This window comes from Drosophila guanche, unplaced genomic scaffold (genome assembly GCF_900245975.1).
Source record: "Drosophila guanche unplaced genomic scaffold, DGUA_6, whole genome shotgun sequence".
Classification (NCBI taxonomy): Eukaryota; Metazoa; Arthropoda; class Insecta; order Diptera; family Drosophilidae; genus Drosophila; species Drosophila guanche.
In genome coordinates, this window is record NW_022995743.1 from 5,361,533 (window position 1) to 5,386,766 (window position 25,234).

Consider the following 25,234-nt stretch of genomic DNA (forward strand, 5'->3'; position numbering starts at 1 on the left):
ACAAACTTTATGGGTGCACGGGTGTAAGGGCGGGTGGCTAAATATGCAATGCAGCTGCTGGTGCCAAACAAAGGGGAAAGTGAAAGTAACGCTTCATTGTTAGCAACCGCTGGGTCTGCTTCGTCTCTTCCAGACAGAGTCTCTTCCTTCGCTGTCCGGGTGAGTTGCTCTGGCAGCAGTTTGGCTTCAAGATATTCCTCTCCCCATGCAAAAGGAAACAGATAAGAATAGAGCAAAAGAGATGGATATAGCGAGTGGAATAGGGATAGCAAACAGGAAACAGGAAGGCGGAAGGCGGAGCTGCTGCCTGCCTGCCAGCCCCTTTTTGAAGAGCAAATCTCACAACAATTTGGGTCAAACAAGCAAATTGCATTCTCTTTAGTGGCTCTCTTTATTGTTGTTCGTGCTGCTCGTTGTTGTTGTTATTGTGGGTATGCTCTTTGCTGTTAATGTTGCTGTTGGGACTGTTTGTTGCTGCTGCTGGTTGCTGCAATTGCTTTGCCTCCCTTGGGGTTAAGCGCCATTGAGATTTGCATTTGACGAAAGCCAAGGGGGGCGCACGAACAGCCACAAATATTTGCGCAAGTTTTTGTGTCTCGCAGCAGCAGGGGTGGAGGCAATGTAGTGATGGCTGGGACTATTACTATTGCAGCGTTTAACTAACGCTCAAGATGTATGAATGTATGTACATATTTACATACATACATCATTAAATTGCAAAACGCAATTCGGCGAGGCAGCTCGCGCATCGCACATCGGCAGCGAAGCATCTGGAAACTTATGCAAAATTTCCATGCAATCGAGACGGCACCCTTGGGGGCTTGCAGCTGCCATGCCCTGTCGCTTGGTGTGTGTAATGCGGTGGTAATGGAGTCGCCAAAGAACCCTCGAACGGTATCACAAAACGATGCCATGGGCAGATCACATGCAAAGTGCTTTTAAATCTGCAGTGGGAGGAGCACTAAATGCGAAAATATTTAAATATCGATCTTGAGGCCACATATGCGACATGTCCTTCGGTCCGCGATGATGGCATATGACTGAGTATATTGAATTTTGAAGCAGAAAGTGTAGGTTAAAGTAGGTTAAAGAGCGCCCAACAGCATTCGAATTTATGCGAAACTTGAAAGCATTGCGCGAGAATCAAAGAAGGGAGTTTATTTGCTCAACACCAAAGCACTCGAGATACAAAAATATACATGAGAGTTAGAGATAACCTCTGCTTGCGCTCCCCACACAAACAAATACAGTAATCATGTGACATTGCTTGCCACACAGACACAGTCCTGCTCCTGCCTCCACCCTTCACACAAAATCAAACAACTTAAAACACCTTGTCAAAGCGCTGCTCAGTCGGGCATTTAATCTTTTCAAAATATACGCTTTGCCGTGTAATAGGATACCGCACACACACAGGCACACACAGGCACACAGTTTAAGGAAAATTTAATCAACGCACTTGGCGACAAGCAGCAGCAGCAGCAGCAGCAGCAGCAGAGCCACAGACAATGGCCAGAACAATGAAACAGAACTACAATGGGTAAGTTGTATGTGGCTTGGCTCACGCTCAGATACTCTGCCACTCGCTGGTGCACATCGGAGATACATTTAAAAATGTTTAGATCTGTTAGACTCTTAAAATGGTATCAAAATATGTTGAGCTTCAGCCTCCCTGTCGTATACGCAATGAGTACGCCCCTCTTCCTCTCCACGCTTACAGGGTGCGTGCATCAAAGGCAACTGAGAGACCCTTCCAACCGGGAGTGCCACACATCCTGTGACGAGTAAATGTCATTTGATATTTTCCAGCATTAAGGTTTGTTTTCTCATTTCTCTTTTCGTTTTCAGCTCGTTTTTCAATAACATACAAGTTTTCTCCGTTTCTGCTTGATGGAAAATTGTAACGACAACCACACCCCACACCCCACACCCTAGTGAACTGCCGGAACAACAACAACAACTTTTCTGGTTAGCTCTGTTTGCGACACCTGGTTTTTCGTTGACGCGGTAAGCACCTCGCCACCTTGCCACCTTGCCACCTCACCACCTTGCCACTGACACTTCCAACGACCGCAGAATCAGCAATGACATCAAACGCATGTACTGACGGGGGCAAATGGGTGAAGGGGGTTGGGGGTTGGGGCAGAAGCGATTTTTATGTGCCTTAGCAATCGGGAATTGAATTGGCATGTCGCTTGCGTGTCTTTGCAGTCGGAGACCTACTGCCGAGCTTGGCTGCCGAGCCAAGGAAATCTATTGGAAAATTCAGACAAATCTGCAAAAAGGCGCTTAACGATGTCAATGACTGTGGGACGTGGCATGCGGCTCCCTTCCCCGTTCTTGGCATGCACCCCATGCGAGTCACGTACATAATTAGCGGCGCGCGAGGCACGTGGACAGCAGAGACACAAACTACCTGTGGTACACCGAAAGTCCAGTGCTGCTCGTTCGATTTCCATAAACAGAAACTGCAAGGGATCGTCCAGGATGCGGTTCCTTAAACCGAAAATGCCATGCATCAAGGGGCAAGCAGCTGGCCAGGCAGTGGCAACTGAGGGGCCCCCTCCTTGCTGTGCCTCTCACCCTCAGTCATTGCCACTGCGAGTCGCGTACAACATGCTAATTACTTAAGACGAGCCCCGTCTGCCCACGGAATGGGGGAATCCCCGCCGAATGCAAAGCGGCGCAATGCAGAAGAGCAGACAAAATGACGATGGGGATAAGCCTCGCTTGCACCGCGTGACTTGGCAAAAGGCAGGGAAAGGCTTGCAAGGGGAAGGGTGAGTGGAAGCGACAGGGCCACACAATAACGTTGACTTGAGACTCGTCGCAGATTATCCTATGTAGGCACTTAACATGACACAGGAGGGGAGCCAGCGCAAAAGGCAAAGTCCCAGTCGGCGTCCCAGTGGCAGTCAAGTGAGAGGGCATTAGGGGCAGCATCCAGGGCAGACCAGACAACAACAACAATAGCAGTCGCATGTGGCAGCCCTAGTTGGTGGCATAATAGCGCCAAGAGTAAAGCTGATGCGTCTGAGTCTCTGTCATTCTTCAATTCTGTCTCTCTGCCTCTGCCTCTGCCTCTGCCTCTGCCTCTCCTCGTCTCACTCTCTGCCCCCATGTGGTGGCGGAAGCAATGATAAATAAGCGAAAATATTAAGCAACGGGTGTGCGGGGGAGGCTGCCACAAGTGCAGGGCAGGATAAAACTCATTTCGTGTGTCACAAGATGCCTCGACATTTATGCATTAAATGCACGCGCCGATGCCCAGATGCTGTTGCATGTCCCTCTGTGTGTGTGCCTCAGTTGATTGCGAAAAAGGGAGCCAAGGGCATAAGGCAGCAGCGGAAGTTCTCATTGTGTTGCTCATGCTGCCAATGGTCCAAGTCTAAGCCAGGAAAAACCACTCATAATTCACAGCCTGCATGACGCAATGTCAACATTCTCCTTCCGCTTTCTCTCTCTCTCTCTCTCTTGCTCATATTTCGGGAAAAAAAAGGCCGAGCAGCCGCCTCTGCTTGAACAAGGTGAAGCCGAAATACTCTTTTCTATGAAATTGTAAGAGTTCCGCCCCAGGCTGTGGCTGTGGCTCATGTGACTTATTTTTCGGTTATCCTGCCTGAACGAGGAAGTGCTGCTGGCTCGATGAGAGCAGCAGCAGAACCGCTCTAATGGCGCTCCACAATTGGAGGGTATCCAAAAGCAAAACCACACTCCTGCTGCATAGAGCATTCCTCTGCTCACAGTGAACACAATGCTCTGTCATTTGCTGCTTGTACTTTATGCTCCAATTAGTAGCTTCCGACAATGTCTCAGACTTTGGAAACGGACACGACGGACACGGACACGGACACTGACACGGGTACGTTGCTTCTTTTGTGGCATTTTTGCTGAAAACGGAAATCAAATAATATTTTCATACTGATTTATGAATCTATTTGCACAGGCAAATGCCCCGCCCCGCCCCGACCACCGTCCCGCAACCCATTTTGCATGTGATTCATGCTCTAAAAACCATGAATGATTATATTTGTTTTGCGAAATTTAAAACGCCTGAAGCACAAATATAAATGACTTTGGTCCAGGTCCAGGTCCCAGTTCCAGCTTCAGCTTCAGCTTGCTGGAGTTTATAACTAGGATCAGATTATGAGACCAGACCTACCCGTTTTTCTCAAGCACTCCACTCTGTCCCAGTTCCTGTCCACGTCCCTGTCCTGCCCCTGCCTCGTTCCATTTAACCACGAAATCCTTTTTGGTTTCAATATTTATTTGTGGCATTTCCCAGCTGGCATTTCTCAGCCCATGCAAATTGTTTTCTAGCTCTCGACATTAAGTTGTCAAGCCTGGGCTCTGCCAGAGAGAGAGAGTGAGAGATTGAGGGAGCTCTTTTAGCTTGAGTAAATTGATGCCCCTCACCATCAATCTCCTACAATTTAAATGCATTAAGCCAGAGCCCAGTAAACTAGTATTTTCATTTAATTTACATCCCCAGTTGAAGGGGAAACACTTAATAGAATCGAGAGAGAGAGAGAGAGAGAGAGGGGCACAAATGTTTGCATTCCATCGCCACTGCAATTTCCACCCACAAATTAAATCAGTGTTCAAGAGGTACAACATTCCCGCCTTAATTATTGGAATCTCGTGTGGCGGAGAGCTTAAAAAATAAACGAAAATATTTTTAGTCCAGGAGATCAATGGCTCCCACATCCTTGTTCCTGCCTCATCTCTGTGGCACTTTCAATGGCAAAATAATTCTAATGAAAGAAGCTTAAAGTGTATGATACATTCAGAAGTATTCCTATGAATACAGCGCTCAGGGAAACGCTCACCGTGTGAGCCAACGTGTAGAAATGAATACACTCCAAATCGGATTCCACATTCGAAGCGATAAAAAGTGCAAAATGGAGTAGAGTGAAAGGCGGAGCAGCGGGATGGCAGCAAGACGCAGCAGGAGGGAGCAAGATGGAGCAAGGACTGAACAGAGAGAGAGAGACCGAGTGCAAGTGCAAGTGAAAAGTGAATTGTTAAACCGAGAGAGGAAGAAAGAGAGTGACAGCAAAAAAGGGTGAAATACAACTGCATTTTGCACACTAACTGTCACCATTTGTTATTGCTTTTTAGGTGTCCTTCGGGGGACTGAGACCATGCAAGACGTGGCAAGTTTACTCGACTCCGGGCGCCCCGATGCTAAGACGCATCGCATGTGCTTTACGCACAGGCACCCAACAGCACGAGGAGCCGGAATAGAGCTCCAACACGTGGAGGGACTTAGGAGCAAACATTTCTTCCTACACCCCAGATTTCTGGCTCTCCCTCCGGGGGCAGCACACACACACACACACACACACACACACACACACAATTCACAATTGTTGTCCGGCTCCTGTTTGCTTGAATGGTGCGCCCAGCTTTTATTAGATCCCTGCTTGTGCTCCTGCTCCATTCACCGCATCCGAATCCTACTCCGCCCAACAATGTACAATATTTATGGCATGAACTTTATTTTGATTTTGGGAGCAAGCAAAAGGGCTAATAGAATTTTTAAAGAATTCCCAGAAAATCTCATGTAAATAGAGATTTAAACTACCGCTGCGGAAACACTTATTGTTGAACCACAACAGCTTAGAATGTGGCAGGACTGGGGATAGTTTGACTCTCTCTGCACATCACTCTCCGAACTGCTAATAAAGATGGACACATGCAGGGCATATACTTAATCATTTCGAATTTGATTTTGGTCAGCATCGGACACGACAATAAATACTAATAGCCCAAAAAAAAAAGAGAGAGAAAGGAGCCGGCGACACATAAACCATAGCCGGGAGAAAGTTGTCGCACCATAGTGAGGGCGGAGGGCGGAGGGGTACGAGTAATAATCATCATCAAATTGCCTCGTTTCGAGTTTGAGCTCCAGCTCCCTCTGCCTGCCAGCTGACTGTCCCTTCAGTTTCCGCTGCAGCTGGTCGGGAAAAACGGGATGGAAAATGGCGAGTGGCTGGGCCGAGCGAACTCGCTAAAGTTCATTTATTTTTATTGTTTTCGGAGCTTTTGGCGGCAATTTATGGGCCAGCGGAATACAACGATAAATACGAGTTTTTGTGAACGAAAAAAAACAAGAAAAAAACGAAAAAATACTTCTGCACGAGTGTGTATGGCCAGCAGAAATTTTATTTTATTTTATTTTGAGTGGAAACAATGTCCCTCAGCCGCTGCCAGCAGTGAAAGTGCACAATGAGCAAAGGAAAAACACAGCGCGAAAGGAGAGCAACGAAAAAATATGTATAAATGTATGTATAAATGTACGTATGTATGTACATAACATTGAATGAAAATGAAGAAGGAATAATTTACTTTTCTTTTGGACTTGGACTTGGGTTCGGGGCAGCGGCCTCTCCAGGCATTCTATCTTATTTTGCACTAAATTTTAACAGGATTTAGCCCCGTCGCTCTTTGCTGTCATTGCTAACAAGCGGAGACGACTTTCCGTGTCCAACGGAGCGGACTCACTCCAAGAGAGAGAGTCCGTAGTCCGGGGACAGCTGTCCGGCCGCAGCATGGCACAAGGGAAGGGGCAGGGGCAGGGGCGTGGCGAATGAGTTTGTCGCAAATCCGCTTACGTCCACACCGCCGCAACGAAATTTGTGATGGCGCATCTGATGAGGAGGACACCAGCGACGACTCCACCAACAACGACGACGACGACAACGACAATGATGATGATGCTGATGATGGGCCCAAAGATAGCTTCGTCCACTGCTGTTGTCTTTTTAACTGGCACATAAATAAATTCCATAAATCTTTTGCACTTTAACGCTTCTGCTTTAAGCCAAGTCAACGGCTCTGCACGGAGTCGAGGCTGGAGCCTGCGGGGCTCATGCCTGAGTAGCCTTCATTCGATGTACATCCATGTGTGTGTGTTTGTGTGTGTGTGTACACTGTGAAAAATGTCAGGGTTTATTTGCTCAAGCTTTTCAAGTCTGACAAGACCTTTGGGATTTTCGTGAATTCGAAAAGATCATCAGGGGGCAGTGAGTTGGAGGTGTGGATCGTGGCCACTTCAGTGACTTCTTTGATCTGCCCTTTGCTGTGCCCCACACAAGACAGCTTGCAGCTCTGTGTACATTCCCGCCCTTTGTCAATAGAAACTTCTCTCTGTGTTTTCTTTGCCCCACAATGTGTCTCGTTTGGAGGGGTCGATAAAAGGTCAATGGCGGAAGGGGGAAATGGGAGACCAGACACATTGAACACTTCCATTTCCCTGTCAAAGCTCGACATTTGCGCCTATCTTTCTCGCTCTCTCTCTCTGTCTCTCTATCTGTCTCTGCTTTGTGTCTGACACAAGCAGCTACGCGGACAGGTGGCACATACAGATACGTTTTCAATACTCTCGCCAGATACTCTTCCCCAGGCGATGGCTGCGCTAAGCTAGAAACATTTTCAGCAAAAAGCTTAAGCTTTTGTGGGTAGATCCTCCCAAAGGTAAGGATACTAAATAAATCACAGCTGTAGCTCCCACAGAACAGATCGAATGCTGACCTTCATGGCATCTCTTATGCAGCTCATGGAGCACATTGCCTGCCTGCCTGCCTGCTGCTCAGTCAAATTAATTTTACAAGGCGCTTAACTCGTGCCGACTGGCTGCTGCCAATGCTTCTGCCGCTGCTGATTTGTTGCAAATGAGGCAGTGATGAGAAGGCTATGGCTATGGCTATGGCTATTGCATAACCTTGCAGGGAGCGCTGTGCAAACATTTATTTGATTTGGCAAGCTGAGCAAATGTCACATGACAAGTCAAATGTCTGTCTGTCGGTCTGTCGGTCTGTGTGTCTGCATGGTGGCATGTACAAGGAATTTCGACTCGAATTGTCTGCTTAGTGTTGCATACAAAAGTATCTCTAACTCTGTCTGCCAGCACGCTTGAATAATTTAATGTCCTGCCCCGCTGGCTTCCTGCCCCTCCTGGCACATCTTTCATTGGCCAAAATGCTCTCCACATGCGAGCGAGCGAGCGAGCCCCTGCCCCGGGGCCCGGCCGGTATTTTGGGATGCACACAGCGTGCCATTTGACTGCAATTTAATGCAGCAACAGAAGCTACAAGGAACTACGAGCTACGAGCTACGAGCTACTGCCACTGCCACTGCCACTGCCACTGCCACTGCTAGGAGCATTTTATGTTTCGCAAAATGACAAATCACATTTATTTACTCTGTGCTCTGCCATGTCTCTGTGTAAGCCAGCAGGGCTTTAATGTTCTGCCAGGACTCAAGCTGTCTCTGGATCTGCCTCTGCTTCAGCAAGCCTCTGCTTGTGCCCTGTGACACATTGATTCCAGCGATTACTGATAGCTGCAGCTGCATTATGGCTGCATCCAACTTAATGCCAAACTTTCGAACAACTCTGTAATCGAAAATCTTTGGGAAAACTATTCCCCAAGCATCTTTAAGAGCGGGACTGAATTATTGGTTTACCCCCTCCCGCCAGTGTCTAAGCAAGCAAACTGAAATCTGAAATCTTATCAGAAGCTGGGAACTGAGACAACAGAGCGGATGTATTGGTGCGAAGGAGCAACCCATTCCGCCACCTGTGCCGGAAGTAGGTCAACCCACAGGCCCCCCAGAGGGTTGCTACGGCACGTCGATTGGGTGGAGTCTTGGCATTGGCTTTGGGGCTCGGCGGTTAATTAGCAAACAACCGTTGTACTGCAGCCGCCGTGGGGCAGATGACAAATGGACGTCCAGATAGCGATGATGGAGGCGTGCAAGTTCGTGGGAAGGAAAGTGTCGTTCGGCTGCGACACCCTTTCATGACTGATTGGCGGCAGTTTCAGCACAAAGTTTAATTAGCCAAACGTTCACTAATGACAACTAATGGCCGTGACTTGCTCTTTCCTTACTGCCAGCGATCGGATCACCTCTGCAATCCTCCGAAATATTAGCTGTAAACATGGAAGCAACCCACAGGGCAAAGCATGATCAATTTTCATTTGTTCCGGTCAAAAAAGCAAAAGCAAAAAAACCAAAAAAAAAAAAAGAAAGAACAAGCAGCTGCGCAGCAAACACTTTGTGGTGCCTCGCACGGCTCGACTCAATCAAGTTAATGGCAGCAAAATGGGTTTTTGATGCGCTTCCCGCGCAATGCCTCCATAAAAAATGATTGCCATGGACTGCTCCTTGGCTTGCCTTTGCCAAAAACTTGGGCTTAATGAAAACGCGTGGACACTGCCGTCAACGTTTAATGTTTGGGTTGTGTGGCGGCAGTGTGGCAGTCGCTGTTGGGGTACAAAATGTTCGCAAGTCGTCTTAGCCAGACAGATAGCCTGCTGAAGGGGCGTGCCAACTTTCTTATTGACAATTTGAGCGGTAGAGCGTTAAATTCTTATGAGGCATAAGTTGCCTCCCGCCAATCCCAGGCGCAGAGCCCATAGTTAATAAAGGCACTTCATAAGGCCACAACACGATACGAGGTGTGTCCACGTGGCTGGTTATGGCCGCATTTCGTTTTTCCTTTAGTTTTCCCGCTCCTTTTGTTTTTCTGTGTCTGTTGCCATACCCTTTCCATGAACAGCTTGCCACGCACATTGGCAAAATGTGAAACATAAAAGAGAGTCCCCACCCGAAAGGGGAGTAAACTATCAAGAAAGTGATTAAAATCTTAATGCTGCCTCTCGATAGTGCAGTTTAAAAGCAGTCAAGAATGAGAGAGGAATAAAAGCGACCACGGATTGTCATTTTTTTCGAGGTAAGACCCTTGCAGGAATGTTATTCCTCACTTCGTTTTAACTTTCCACTCGTCTTTATCCCCACAGATGGAAGCATGATGCTTGAGTGGCAATTGCTCTTTGATTTTTTGTTGCCTGCCAAAGTTGTTTTGCAAAAAAAGCAAAGCAAAATGTTGCTGGAACTGTGGAGGGTATTTCCTGCAGCGGCTTGCCGTTTTTTTTGTTGCCTTTCGGCGTTTTTTTGATCGCCCCGCGGCTCATGCTGTCCGTCTAATCAAATTAATGGAATAACTCAACGCTTGTTTGGCTTGTGTCCGCCCCTGCACTTTCGCTTCTTTCTTTTTTGCTTGCTGTTTTGGTCCTTTTTTTTTTGGGACTGGCAGAACGGGGTTTAATAAACCGACTTCCTACGTGGAAGTTATTTAGTCAGCAGGAGCCAGGCATAGCCCTTCCCATGGCATTTCATATTCAAGACACATCCCCAGTTGTATTCAGCGTCTTAATCGCGATTCGATTATAAAATTAAGTAAGTAATTACTTTCGCTTTGAATGTTGGTTTGGGGCAGACTGGGGCCTGAGCTTGTTTGGGTTAACATTTACCGCAAGCAAAAAAGAGATATTTTAATTAATGGCATAATTACTCAAAGTAAACCGCAACGGTCCCCCGGCGGGAAACTTGTAAATGAAACGCAAAAAAGAAACAATCAAAATTCGAAAAGTCAGCCAAGCTCCAGTGTCAGCTCCATGGTACAAGTGTTTTTAATATTTAATTGCTTTTTAAATGAGTCCAAGTATTTTATTGTATTTCATTTGACGATGTAAACGCTGCCGAACAGCACGGCCAAGGTCCCCAGAGTCGCCTACGCGCCGCTCTGCTCCGCTCCGCTCCGCTCCGTTCACAACTTTGCAAATTATTCAAAGCGAAAATTGTAGGGATGCCCTAAAGCAGGGGGAAAGAGTCGAGGGATGGTCGCCAGAGCACCGACAAGTAATGGCCCAAGTGGCAATTTATCAATTAAAATTGTGCTTAACTGCAAGGAGGCCAACGCTGGCTCTGGGTACAAAGGGGGGCCCGTGACAGTCCACATCCAAAATTAAAAAGACAGAAGAAAAAGATTCCGACGAAGGGATACCCGGCCGCGTTCTAGATGGCTCCTTCTGCCACTACGGGGTATTAAAAAGTAGAGACTCCTTCGGCGAGGACATTGACAGTTGTCCTGCTACTTGGCTGCTTGCCACTAGCATGCCGGTGGCTCCCCCCCGTGGGGAGCAGCCACCTTTCAACTGCAGCACAACCGAGCAACGAGCAACCACTCCAGTGTCACTTAACGCGTCTTTATTTTCTTGGCAGGCGAACCGTCGTTCCATCTGCCATCAAATGGATCTGGCCCCGCAATTAAAGCTCCTGCCGACAGAGCTAAAGTAAATAAATCTTAGAACTGAACTAGATATAAATTGCGATGCGAGAATGAAGATGGAAAAGAAAGGAGAGAGCGTACAACTGCTCCTCTGAGAGAGAGAGCGACTAATTAAATCAGAGCCAACGAACGAACGAAGGGACTCTAAGGGCTACGCATCTTCAAATTGAATTGCCTCCCATTAGATACTATCTCAAAAACATACAAATAAGCTGCAAAACAGTGAGCTGCCACATTTATTGCATTTCGTATCGCCGCTTGGGAGAAAGAGTCCCCCACTAACCATGGAGATTTTCAATTACATTTCACACTCCTGCCAGCTGCTGTAAAACTTTGTCAATCAATACTTAGCGTACCCATAACTGGGTCATTGCAGTGTGCTGCATAAAGCGACTCCTTTCTAAAGTTATCAATTATCAGTCAGAAAATACAACAAAAGGGAAACTTGTCTTGCATAGATTATAGTTGCAAACTCTCTCTCTAATACCATTATCTAATATTATTTAGTGTTTGATGCAAAGCTGCTTGGTTTCAATGTGTTTAGTTGGAGGATATTGGAGGAAGGCTTTTCCCCCTCAGGTGCGTGAAGTTGCCACAAAATACTCATGGTATGCACAGGTCTTCATAATCCTCTCGATTGTGCGTCTACCTGCCAACGAAAACCAGCCCGGGCGACATTGTCTGCTCTGCGAATCTGTTGATTATCCTGGGGCAATATTTATAGTAAGTTTCGCACTTTAAGCCCTGCCTGCGCCCGGTAATTAACACTTTGCATAAAGTTGGGGCTCTGTTTCAATATTTGTGCTTTCAATGGGTCCGTTTTGTGTCACATTTTTCAGACTCTACTTTTTATTTTATTTCACAGAGTTCCACTGTCACCGCAAGGAAGAAGAAGGCATCGCCTCGCATCGCTTGAGAATATGGAAATTTTATTGCTCGCTTATGTTTGAGTTAATTTGGCAACAATTTTGTTGAATTTTAATGAGTGTGCGAGGAACATAAGTCCCACGTCCAACAAACCAAACCTCCAATGGGGCAGACGGCAGAGTTCTGGGGTGCCGGAGCGCCAGTCAGAGTTAAGCCGTTGACAGAGAGACTGACAGAGAGAGAGAGAGACGAGACAGGCGTGGGTCGGGGGCCTGTAGATGTGGATGTGGATGACGAGGACTCGAAAGACAGCGGCGGCACAGGCCAGGCCATGGTGGGTTGTGGAACGGCAACGACGAGTTTCTAATTAAGCTGCAGCCCCTGACAGCCACGCTGTCAATCCAAATCCGCAAAATTATGCGAAATCTTCAGTTATTTACAAAATATATTAACGATGGAAATTACAAAAATCAACAGCAGACATCATGGGCGCACAAATCAAAATGGAAATGTTAAATTTCAAATGGAAAATCTTAAATGAAGTCGCTGCTGTCCCTCCGGTTGATTGTTGATTCTGTGCTAATTGTTGTGTGGCAAATTCAATTAAAGTAAATTCCCCAGCAAGAGCATTAAAAACTTCACAATATGCGCTGCTGACTGGCTGCTGGCTGCTGGCCGCTGTCTGATGTCTGATGCCTGATGTCTGATGCCTAATGTCTGATGAATTAATTAAAAACGCCTCATTTGCCAGAGCAATCAAGCATGGCGAAAGAGAGTCTATAGTCCGGAAGGGGGACGCTACCATCTGGTAGGGCCTGGGTCCTGAAATTATGCGCCACTTTTGGCATTTTCATAATGTTGCTTATGAAACGTGACTTTTGCAATGCGAGGACACAGGGGGTTCGCCTCTCTCCCACCCCACCGCATCGCATCTCATTTCGGGGCCGTGTCAGCTTTTGTTTCCATCTCCCACCACTGCCCCCGAATTAGGGCCGAATTTTAATTTTGAACTGATTTTTTTTTTTTTGGTTCGTTTCGTTCGTTTTGGCTGGGGCCATGCCACGCATTGTTTGTCAACTTTTCAGCCATGGCTTACCCTTATCCAAGGCGGGCTTTCCCTTTTTGCATCGCCCTCTCGCTGTCGCTCGCCACCGGCGCCATGCCGTGCTGTTTGGTTATGTTCGGATCTGTTTTGGGTGGGTATTGGGGCGTGGAAAAGCGCGTGCTATAAATTTTGTGTAAATATTTGTTAGTTCCGGACAGCACAGAGCAGAGCAGAAGGAGGTGGAGGCGGAGGCGGTGGTCGCTGCTTCATTATGGGCCGCCTGGAGTTTGGTTGCCAGTCAACTTTTAACTTGTTGGACACACACACACACACACACACACACCAACACACAACCGTTTTTTACGACTTTGATTGTGCCGTACACAAATTGTAATTTTGCCCAAAAAGGTAATTAAGCCGCCGAAAATCCAATTAAGTGCAAGAGAATCTCAAATTGAAATCAGTCTCCATCGCTCCATCGTGTGTAATACACACCGTGTATGTGTGTAAATCATTATAAAATCGAGCATAAAATTTTAATGGTCTTGCAGGGCCTAGAGGCACAAAGCCCAAGGACAACTGTTTATGGATGCCGCGAGGCCATAAATGTTTTAGTTTTAGCTGCTCGACAAGCGGAATATCAAGTATTTAATCGCGTAAATACATAAATAATTGCATCACTTAAACGTTGAGCAATCCAACAGCCGCATGCCGCGGTGGGCGCAGCTCCACCCAACACTTTGCAGAGTGAAATTTCAAAATTTGATACACATATAGAGACATGTATGCCAAATGATTTGTGTGTGAAGATTGTCGTTGCCCCAGAAGAAATGCACATGGCAAACCTCTGCCGATGACCTGTGCGTCTTAGGCTGCCATGAGGATTCCTCTCTCGAAAGATTCAACTGCAATGGAGCAAAGATTATTTAGAACAAATGGGAAATAAAGTCACCCTTTGATGAGAGCTTTGCCTTTCGCGAGGCATCTACCAGTCGTCGCTTTTCACTTTCATTTAAGCGCATTTTCAGGGATATATTTTGTTGCTCCAACTATGGAAGGTGCATTCATTCATTTATGTGTATTTTTTCACAGTCAAAAATGTTGAATGCAAACGCTGTGCCCCACAAAAAAAAAAAAAAAAAGCAATGAACACGAAAAACGGAAAGTGGAAATTGGTAAGCAAGCGAAAAACCAAAACCAAAACCAAAACCAAACAGTTTGTGCCAACTCTGCGCTTTCCATAATGCTGAAAATATTCAAGTGGGTGGCGGGGTTGGGGGCGGCGAAAGCTGCTGCCATCCGGAGCGGATGAAGCGCATAAATTGTTAACGCATGATTAGTTTTTGATTTCACTAATTAGATTTATTCCGCATTAAACTAAGAGCAGCCATCGCTCCTTGGCCCCTGCCCCGCTCTCGTTTCATTTGTTGTTGAATGGAAATTAAAAATTTCGGCTTGATTGCGTTTTCCCAGTTACAGACAGGGCAGAGTTCAGAACTCTGTCTCTGAACACACGTAAATATCTTAGATTGGCTCCATTTCCACACAGATTTGACATCATTTGTTGAACGAGCACAGACCAGACAGAGGGAGAGCAGAAGGACCGGAGTGGCAGTCCAAACCGAGACTAAATCCGTCATTGGGTCGTGTGATGAACTGGCAAATGTGTCGGATTCCGTATACATTTACTTGTCCATAGAAGTCAGAGACGCTGCTCGGGCTCTGGCAGGCTAATGGCACTCAAACGAGCAGCCATCTGTTGTCCATCTCGCCAGAAGAGCCTGCAATCGGGAATGAGGCATGCATCAAAGTGACGCTCAAACTGAAATTGAAGCTGGAGCTGGAGCTGGAGCTGGAGCTCCCAGTTACCAGTCACCAGTCACCAGTTCCAAGTTGCCAGCTTCAGGAGATACGAGTTATCGCATCTGGGCCAACTCTGTGGAGTGAAGTCGATTCTGGGGTGGGGGCTGCTGCTGGCCAAGTGGGCGAGAAAGCCATTTATTATTGCATAAAGAATGACTTTCAATTACTTGCAAGTGAACAAACTTGCCTTCACTTCCAGCACATTGACACTGCCAATAAACTTGCGCTTAGTTTTCTGTTGATCCAGCGATGGCGAGGGGGCTGTGATCCCAGCTGAAATTCGCATTAATTGCACCATTTTAAGTTGGGCTTGCCAGAGGCAGGAGGGCGGCAGCATCGAGGACTTGCTGCATTTCTAGCTTCAAGACGGGGTTCCGCATGTTTTTAAATTGAATTTTGTTTGGCGCGACAGAGACAAATGAAGTTTGAACTGACATTTGTCTCATGCAAATGCAGCCACCCATCGAATCGGCAATGTACGAGTATCGCCCATGGCCCATAAATCAAGGCATTCGCTGGTGCTAAGCGTGCAAGTCGCGTTTCGTGAGATAAAAGTGCAAATTGTTCGATTTGCATCGTAAAAAAAGGCAATCCACAGTTGCCATGGGCGATACTCTGCCACATTGGCCAACATTGCAGCGGCACTCCTGCAACGACAGAGACACAATCATTGCGAACTGCAAAAGGGTGTGGCCAGCTTTGTGGTTTTTAGGGAATTTTTTTGTCAACAGTTTCTCGTTCTCCTTTTTGCGACAGAGATCTAGATTCTTGTTGGGAATGGAATTGGGGGAATCCGAGGAACATTCTGCCATCAATGTTTGAATTTAAACAATTTAATCTTAGCTTGGCGTAAATCATATCCAATCTTTTACGTGTTTTAATTGCCTTGGGTTTTGTTTTCCGTTTAAACAATCTTTGGCAACCAATTTAAGCGTAGATTACAGCATGTTACAGATTTTTAAAGCATCACCTCATGAGGATTAATTGATTCATAATATGAAATCGATTGATAAACGGTCCAAAATGCTGGATTGTGTGGCCGCGGCACATCAATTTACATAGCTAATGCGCTATTATTACACGCGTTAAAATATTTAACAGATTAATGCACGTTTCATATTGCATAAATAAGCCACAACTTAATTAAGACTCGGGCAGTGTCCTGGAATTACAGCGGACTTAACTGCCACGCAACCGGAGATATTTTTGTGCATCGCTTTGCTCTTGCATAAGCATTTATTCCGGACCAGTGCAGCTGGCAGCCACGAGGCCAGAGTCCCACAGTTAATTGACATCACGCCCAGCGGCCCAGCGGCCCAGAGTGTGTTTTTGGCATTTTAATTTCATTTGTAATATCGAATGTTGGTAATAAGCCATGCAATCCGGCACTCCCGGCATTCCCGCCACTCCCCCTGACTGCTGGCCCGATAAGAATGCGATTTGTGTGTGGACTGGAGCATGGATTCCATTCCAGAATTAAGCGCCATAAAATTGCATTTTTTACCCCCGGCTGCCCAACCATCGGCGATCAGCAAAAGCCATAAAAAATATATGCATAAATACGTATGTATGTATGTATGTATAGGCGGGTGGCCAGGGGAGGAGTGGAGAAAAGTAAAAAGTATCCCAAATCAAAAATCATAAATAAAACATGCAACAAATACGCCACTTAGCATAGACTAGAGGATTACCCTGTATAATAACAAGAATTTATATAAGTCAGCCATGGCAGTCTGCTCTGCTCTCTCCCTTTCTGCTGAACGAGAGGGATCTCTCGCTCTGCCAGCGCTGCCTCAAGATCGATTGAGAGAACAGAAAGTTTTTTCACGACAGTCTCGAGCACACAATGACCCAATCTCCTTTCGTCTGATTGCTGCATTCAACTCTCCACCATGAAAGCCGCTTTCATTTCGCAATTTGTATGCGAAAAAGTCTTTTCCAGCTCAGTCGCATCGTCCACAAAAACTTAACACACCCCTTGGTGTACCCTGGGAAAAGCAAAAGCCTGTGCGAGCCAGTTTAAACACCCGCTTGACGCTGCTGCTTATCAGCGGCGACCATTTGGACACGCATACGGACCCAGAGGTGGACGATGGCGCAGTGCCGGATATGATGGGAATGGGCTAAAAAAAAAAAGAAAAAAAAAAGGAAAAGTGTAACAAATTTCGGTGGAAACGGTGGAGCGCAAGTTTATTATTTATTTTGGCGCGAAGTTTACGAGCTCACGGCTCAGTACCGGGTCGGCTCAAACCCAATATATTTTATGACCCCTACCCTCCCAGGCTTAGGTGGCATCTACGACAGCGGCGGCCAAAACAAAAGCGAACAAAAAAATTAAATTTATTTTTTCACGCACCAATAATCACAAAGCGCCGCGTAATCAAATTTATTGAAAAATGAGAGCCATAAAAAGCACCCGAATTACGTGGCAGCCGAAAAGTTGCAGCAAAACGTGGAGGCGGGAAAGACGAGAGAGAGTCTAGCCGGAGGCAGACTGTGTCTATAGCTCGATTGGGGTATTCATAGCACACTAATCACAGTCTCTTTATTCATAAATGTATGTACATACATATATACATAAGCTTGTACATATTTACATATGTGGGTGAGTTGTCGTTGCTATCAGAAATGGAAATTTTCGGAAATATTAGTATAATTTGAAGCATTTGAAATTCGTGTCATCCGCTCCACCAGCAGCTCTCACAATATTATTTCACCCGAAAGGGAAGAGCGAACACATCGATAAATAGTTTTGTGGTACGCTTTTGGCAGGAGCTTCTGTGTGGGCGGTGGGAGGGTGTGAGGGTTTGGTATTTGTGCTTTGATAAGGCCATGTGCATTAATGAATTTGATTTTGAGTTTGAATTGCCAGCCAATAATCATATTGATTCAGGCTAATTAATTTGATTACTTTCAACGTTTAATTAGCCAAAGTGGCATTTACCTCATGCCTCATTTAACCATACATAATAGACATATTTTTAAATGAGCAGATTAAACACTTAAAATATTTTCAAATATCCCCATAGTCCCTCTTGTCTGTGTTCTTTGCAAGAATTCAGAAACTTTCCCTTTTTAAATCCATTTTGTGGTGTCAATGATAGTTTAGAAATTTCAAGAATCCACAAAGAGAAACTTATTTGAAGAAGAAACTTTTCCTCAGGTAATTCTATGCCAAGTAATAATTTTGTACCTTCAAGCTAAGCTTGTTTTAAAGAGAAAAACATAAAAATATTTACTCCTAGTGGCAGCTCTTCTTCTTTATATTTAGCAGGACAGAGCAGGATCCAACTTTTTGCTAAACACCATAAAACGTAGAAACTTTTCACACATAACTTTGGAACATTCCGTTGTTGCTGCAGGTTGTTGCTGTCGAGTTATTTTGGTGTTGCTGATGTTGCTGGCTGTGTTGTTGGTTGTTTGCTTTGCAGCATTTTGTATAATTGCTGACGCTTTGCTTTCCGCGTTCACCTCTTTGGAATGCCCAGTGGCCTGCACTAGCCCAGACCAAGCATTGCCCTGCCCCTTCGCACTGAGTGTGTGTGTGGCATGAAACTCACGTATAATGGTATTCTTTTGTGGCTCTTAATATTCACTGGCAACGCTGCTGCCATCGCTGACCCGTAACCCCTTGCAGAACTCTCCGCCGGAGGGCCCTCAAAGTGAATATAAGCAAAGATTTAGCACTTTTATTATTACGCTCGAGTTAAGTAGCAAACTATGTTGAAAGTTTCCTACGCCCCACATTATCAGCAGCAGCAACGCACCGCGAATCGTGGCAAGGGGGTGGTGTTCTGGGTGGCTGCTTCAGTGGTTTGTGAAACTCGCCAAAGGAATACAGAACAAACACTCACCTCCCCAGCCCTTGCCCCTGCCCTGCCCCTGCCCCTGCCCCTGCACCACACTCGCACGCTTTTTATTTTCTTTTACTCTTCAAAGTGGGGTATTAGCGGTATTAGCAGAGGTATACCCTAAGAAAGTTTAAGCCAACGTATCGTTGGTTGTGCCAGGGTATGCGAGGCTTCGCATCATTGTTACGCTTCTCCTTCTTTCTTGCTTCAATGCTGTTGTTGCTCCTTTTGCTGCTGCTGCTGTCGGCATCGTTGTCGTCATCATAGTTGTCGTCCGTGTTGCCGTGTTTGTTACGCTCTCCCACTGCTATCTTCGCCGCAGCTCTACCCCCATTCTCATTCTCGTTGTTGCAGCAGTTTGTTTAGTTTTGTGCAAAAGTTTTCAGCTGCGCTTGGGTGGCTTCATAAATTTTTAAATAATCAGCCAGTGGATACCACGTGTGGCGCATGGAGTGCAGACAGCAGCAGCAAACCCCACAATGCACTTTAAAAGAGAGAGAATAAGAGGAAGCTTGAAGAGTCAACAGGAGAGTCTTCTTGTGGCTACGTATTCAATATTGAGCTTTTCATTTGCTTGTCGTGCGCGGAACAACTACTTCTATGAGTCTCTCTCTCTCTCTCTTTCTCTATCTCGTGTTTGTTGCCAAAGTAATTTAGCGGAACAATGTTGTTGTCAAAGGTATTTCGGTTTCATCCCCCAATAAACAACATCCATCGAGGCAACACAATCACACACATCACGTATACGCAATGCATGCCACACAAATGTCGTTGGTATCTAGTCTCCTTCGTCATTGTTTGCCGCCAGGCAATAAAATCACACGTAACAAAACGATAACGAATTTGTACGGCTGCGAGTGTGTCTGCGTAACACGAGACAACGAAACCCCAAGCCAAATTGTAATTTTCAGGCAACGGCACGGCGCCATTTTCTAGTCACAAGAAGCGGCAATAGCAACAGACGAACCCCCCGCAGCATTGCCAGAAGTTGAATCAAAAGTAAAGCCCCGAGCAACGAGTGTTGTCGGCCATATGTTGTTTGTGTCTGCCGGCTGAGGTGACGCATCGCTGGACCGAATAATGGCAATCTCCATCTCCCTCTCTCTCTCGATGATATGCCTGCATTGTTCTGCTCTAACTTGAGGCTTGAGATGTGCACACGCCTGTGGCCAGTAATCGTAATTGATATGCGGAAATGCTGGCATGCATGTTCAAAATGTTTACGCTAATTCACAGCCTCGCTCTGAATAGTTACTGTGTTCATACAAGCATAAGTTTAATGTTCAAAAGTGAGGGTGCATCTTGTGTTGAAATAAACAGAGAATAAAGGAGCCTGAAACTGAACGGCAAGCAATTGTGATCGATGAGACATCAAACTGATGCCACGGTCGCCGTTGTTTTGGCACGTTCTATAACAGAGGAGAAAATTAAAGTACCAGTCAAAGAGCAAACCCACAATTGATGCGCCTACCAAGCATACTCAGGCGATTCGTCAAGTCGTTGTAGGTCTTTCGCAGCTTGCCGACAGTCACACGCCTGCCCTCGACCTCCTCCAGGCACTTGTCATACTCATACATGAGGGCTGGCTGGAAGAGCAGACCTCCCTTGGCCTGGAGTTTGGCGTGAGTGGTCTTGATCTTCAGGCGCTTAGCTTGAATATCGCTCAAGTGATGCCGCAACTTATTCAGCCGCTCGCCCTTCTCGTACAGCACCTCCTTGGCCAGACCCAAGGATTCTGCGATCATGGTGCGCTTCTCGCGTATGCAAGTCTTTTCGATCAGAAATTTCTTATAATTTCCCTGCATGGCCAGCACATCCTTGGTGCGATCTGCGGAGGGGTTATGGTACATGAGCATAAAGGATATTCCTTGACCTTCTCTTACCCTCAAGTCGTTTATCCAAATGTATGATATTGTCGGTGGCATTTTGGACTTGAGATGTCGTCAAATCGTCTGTTATTCTCTCCACTAAACGCATTTTCTACACAAAGGCAAACAATAGAAAGAAGTGGACACAGGATAAGTACTATAACCCGTAGTTACCTCCGCCATGACGGCCAGGGAGCGTAGATTCAGATTGAGTTCGTAGCGCTTCTCGCTGATTTCGTTGCGCAGATTCTCCATGCGTCGCAGCTCGGCATCCAGCAGTCGCCGCAATCTGTCCGAATCCTGGCGCAGCAGATTCTGTCGCATGCAGCTCTCCAGATTCTCCGTGACAAACTTTGACAACGTGTAGCAGGCATGCAGCTCCAACTGAGCGCGTGAAATGACATAACAACCATTCTTCTTGATGATAGTGGAGCGCTCCATGAGGCTATCGACGAGATTGAGGGCCGCTATATATCGGCGACCTTCAATGACCTCCACCTGTGACGGCAGCGTGGCGTACTTGTCCGGCTTTCTGTTGCGCTTGTAGTGCTCCCCCATCTTGTTGTTGAGGATGCTGTTGGTGTACCTCTCCAGGACGAACATGTTCAGAAGACGCTCAATCTCCTCCAGCATTTTGCCCTTGTCGAAGAGCTTTGCTCTGGCTCCAATTTCGGAAATTTGCACCACTCGATTGATCAGACTATCGAGGAAATCGATTGTAATATTTTTCACTTGGATGTAGGCGGCCACCTTGGGATCCACCACCTCTTTGCCATCGTCCTCGCTCTCCGATTCGATGTAGATCTGCGCCATAATATCGGCGTCATCCTGTATGATCAGCTCCTTGGGGGCGGGCTCTGGTTCCTCAATTAGGCTGCCCAGGAACGAGTTTTGTGACAGTGCCTCTAATTCTTCCTCCTCTTCAACGATCAACTGGTGCTCAGACGCCTCCGACGAACCACTGAGACTCCGCGCAGATGAAGATGAGCCCGAGTATCGGTCAACGGACTGCACAAATCTCCCGGGATCCACAGTAGCCCGCTCAGGTTCTGCAGTCGGAAGAATCTCCAACTCGATCCTACTCGAGGTGCTGTACTCGGATATGTCGCTCAATGAGGGCAAACTCTCGAATTCCCGCAGAAATGCGGCCATGAAGGAGTGTTCGGGCGGACCCCGTGGATCTTCCAAGTCGGACAGTGAATCAATGCTGAATTTGTCCTCTAGAAAATCCACTCGTTCTGCCCATTCATCTGAACTGTGGACATCAGGCAGCGCTGAATCTTCAGATGAGCGCTTAGAGTCAGGTTCCTTCTCTTCACCCTCCACGCCGTCCTCCTCGGGCCACTCGCTGGCCTCTTCGGTGGCATCCTCCACGGACACTCCTTTTAGTCTCTTTAACATCATTTTGGCCTTCGCTTTTTTCTGTCTCTTGTGCTCGTCGGCTGCCCGCTGAAGCTCCGTCTCGCGGACACTTCCAGACTTCTGAGGATCGGTCCCTTCGCCTTCAGTCGGCTTTATCTCAGTCTCCTCACCTGTAACCTCACTTTCTGATGGATGTGGCTGGACATCAGTATCTTCTATTGGCTGCTCCGAAGCCACCTTTATAGGCTCTCCAGTGTTTGGGGGCTCCTTCACATCAGTTTCTTCCTGCTGGGGCACAGGCATGGGCTCCTCTTGCGGCACGGCAGCTGCTTCCTCGGCTGCAGTCTCCGCCATTATTGTGTTTGTTGGGTTCTAGCAAAATATATTCACCCACGTTTAGGTACTAAATATTTTCGATATGTTGTTTGTTTGCTCAATCTTATGAATGTGAGTGAGAGATGACTTATGTGTCTCCCTTCCTTGACTTATAACTCCTTTCCCCCAATGATGACTGCGATTAAAATACATTTATTTATTCATATACATTTCTCTATTTAAATAAAAGTCCATCCATTACGTGTAATCCGCCTCTGTCTGGCTGGCTGTCTGCCTGTCTGTCTTTCATATTGAAATGAAAGGCTTAAGTAAATGAATCGCTGACTAACGGACGAGTGGAGCGATTATTTCAACAAGCTTTTCCCTGCCACAATTGCTGTGAAAATGCAGTCAGAATTCGTTATTTGTTGCCAACCATCCATAAACAAGAGAAAGAGAGAGAGAGAGACAAACTCGTGTGGGCTAAATAAACAACTGAGAAAAAATAACACACAGAAACAGCATGCAAAACAATCTTCAGGGCAGTAACCTTTTGACATGAAGAGTGCCGAGCATGGATGCACGTGGACAGGTGAGTGGCATTCTTTAATTAAAGTGCATTGCCACATGCCCCACCAGGGCAAGTGGGGCAACATCAGCATAACCAGAGAAAGGGAGAGAGAGAGCCTCAAGAGATGTACCAACGAGGGAAATTCCAACTGAAGTCGAGTCAGCCGAGTCCAAAAGTGTTGCTCGTGCTGCTCATTAGGGTTCATCTTTAACTGTCAAGGATGCAGCTCAAAGCCGGCAAAGTTTCGTGCCTGTCTGAGTGGAGAAAATTGGGAGGCTTTAATAGCTGCAGGCGCGATGTGAGCACACACTCCAGCTGATTGTACGGTTACCGATTCCTAATTAGTATGAAACCAGAATTGGTGATGTGGAGGGGGGGAGGCAGCTAATTGAATTGACCATGACCTCAGGTGGGGTCAAGACCTCAACAACTTGATATACGTTGAAATTACAAATGAGCAATTTCTCACCTGTTTGGCACGGACACCGACCACAGAGCCGGAACAATGCCTAATGACTTAATGAACAGACAGTGGGGGAGGAGGAAAAAGCTCCAACGCAGTTTAGACACCCATCCGAGTGTCGGCACAAATGGGGTTTTGCGGGCAGAGAGTGTGACTGTCAGGGTTGTCAAGGATGTCTGTGCCTAAGACCAGTACCCGCGTCTCAGCCTTAACTTAATGCCTAGCCAAAGACATGACAAGCCAACGGAGTGGAGTCACCCGAGCTATGTGCTCTGCTTCCACTCTCTCCTCTATTCTCGGCGATCTGGCGATGGACAAGGCCAAACTACTAAAAGCACTTTGTGGCGAGTGCACCCATCCACCCGGCCAACCGTCCAACCGGCCAACAGGCCAACCACGGCACACTATGGCACGCTAAAACAATGGAAACAATGGGCTTTTAGTGGCAGCCACAAGACATAAAGGTGGTGCGGAGCTTGGCCATAAACCTGCAAAAGGAAACCAACAAAAAACAAACACAAGTAAAGCAACAACGGGGAATGCTAATGTCTCTGGCATGTCCGCTGCCTCTGAGCCAATGCAATGCACAAGAAAGTTTTCACACCCAGCTTAAAGAATTATTCAACAATAAAACATAAAAGAACTCTGCAGCTGGGGAGATTAAATCAAATAATAATTTAAAGCCTTCTGGCAAGCATAGAAATATTCATAAATCTCATATAAATTTTTAATTATTTGAGAGAATTTTGGAATCTATCTGATTTAGATTTTTTGCACCACTTTTGCCACTGTTGTTCCCTCTGAGCCTCTACCAGCAGCAGGAGCATGTCCTTGAAAGACAATATGTCTGCATAATTTACCATTATGCGTTAGTCCTGGCTTCCTGGAGCACAGACACACACACGCACACACAGGTAGAGTCTTGGCGACTCCTTCAAGAGCGAAATTCAAGAGAAATTGATGTTGGAATCGCACTAAACAGATTGATGGATAAGCAGAGTGTTATTTCGGAGAACATTACAACACAAAAGAAGTGAGAAAAGAAGTGAAAGATACACATATATTTAGGGAATTTGTAGACATCTGAAACCAGTTGAGAAGCATTATCCCAACGAATACAAACGATGGAAATTGCTATATTAATCTCTGAAATAAAGTTTGCTTTATCAAGAGTACACGAAGACTCGCAGTTACATTCATCTAAGCGAATTCAACATTCCCTTGGCTCTCCACGAGTTCAGTGTATGAGATTTCCAGGTCGTAAATCATCCAAGCGGCAAAACTTGTGCTCTATGTGGACTGCGGCAAACGGTGGGAATTCCGTGTATGCGAAAAGATTGCAGATTGCAGACTTTGTCAAAGTAAAAGGTCACGAGGAGTTTAGGAATTCCACAGACTGTTCAGATTTAAGACTTCATTTAATGAATCCCGGAAAAATCTCAAGAAATTTGCAGGCTTGAGCATCTTTATCATCACTAAATAATTAAATACATCAAAGTGCAATTCTGATGCAAGGAACTGTCAGGTTTAACTGGAATATCCATCCATTTTCCATGTCAATTATCGGCTGAATTGCTCAACAATCCATTGATACACCCAATACGCCAAATGGAAAAATAAAATCTTTCTTGGCGGCTCTTGGATATTGACAAGCGCTGAGAAGCCTTATAAATATTGATTCCTTGCTCTCCTTTGCACTCCACCTCCTTACGGCTATTTCCTTTTCTTTCTTGGCACTTTTTCAAGTTTTTCAGAAGCAGGAGCAGGAGCAGGAGCAGCCGCAGCAGCCAGCGCGGCACATTGAAATGGGTGATAATTCACCATTGATTGGACTTTGTCGCCAAAGTTTTGTGTGTCGTTGACAACTTTGGCCAACTGCAGTTTGGCCTTTC

The 25,234-nt window shown here is 46.3% G+C and overlaps 1 protein-coding gene across 1 annotated transcript; it reads right to left on the reverse strand.

Annotated features, from left to right (window-relative positions):
- Positions 1-20,092: 20,092 nt before the first annotated feature.
- Positions 20,093-22,412, reverse strand: LOC117589950. The gene is made up of 4 exons (XM_034282246.1): positions 20,806-22,412; positions 20,647-20,743; positions 20,235-20,591; positions 20,093-20,172 (listed from the first exon to the last, which is right to left on the reverse strand). Exons 1-4 carry the CDS (start codon positions 22,345-22,347, stop codon positions 20,135-20,137), a joined length of 2,034 nt encoding a protein of 677 aa, XP_034138137.1. The 5' UTR covers positions 22,348-22,412; the 3' UTR covers positions 20,093-20,134.
- Positions 22,413-25,234: the final 2,822 nt, after the last annotated feature.

Coding starts and splice junctions, on each gene's coding strand:
- LOC117589950 (XM_034282246.1), bottom strand. CDS start 22,347: ATGGCGGAGACTGCAGCCGAGGAAGCAGCTGCCGTGCCGCAAGAGGAG. Junction 20,592..20,646: donor TTTGGATAAACGACTTGAGG/GTAAGAGAAGGT, acceptor ACCCCTCCGCAG/ATCGCACCAAGGATGTGCTG. Junction 20,173..20,234: donor GAATCGCCTGAGTATGCTTG/GTAGGCGCATCA, acceptor CCTCTGTTATAG/AACGTGCCAAAACAACGGCG.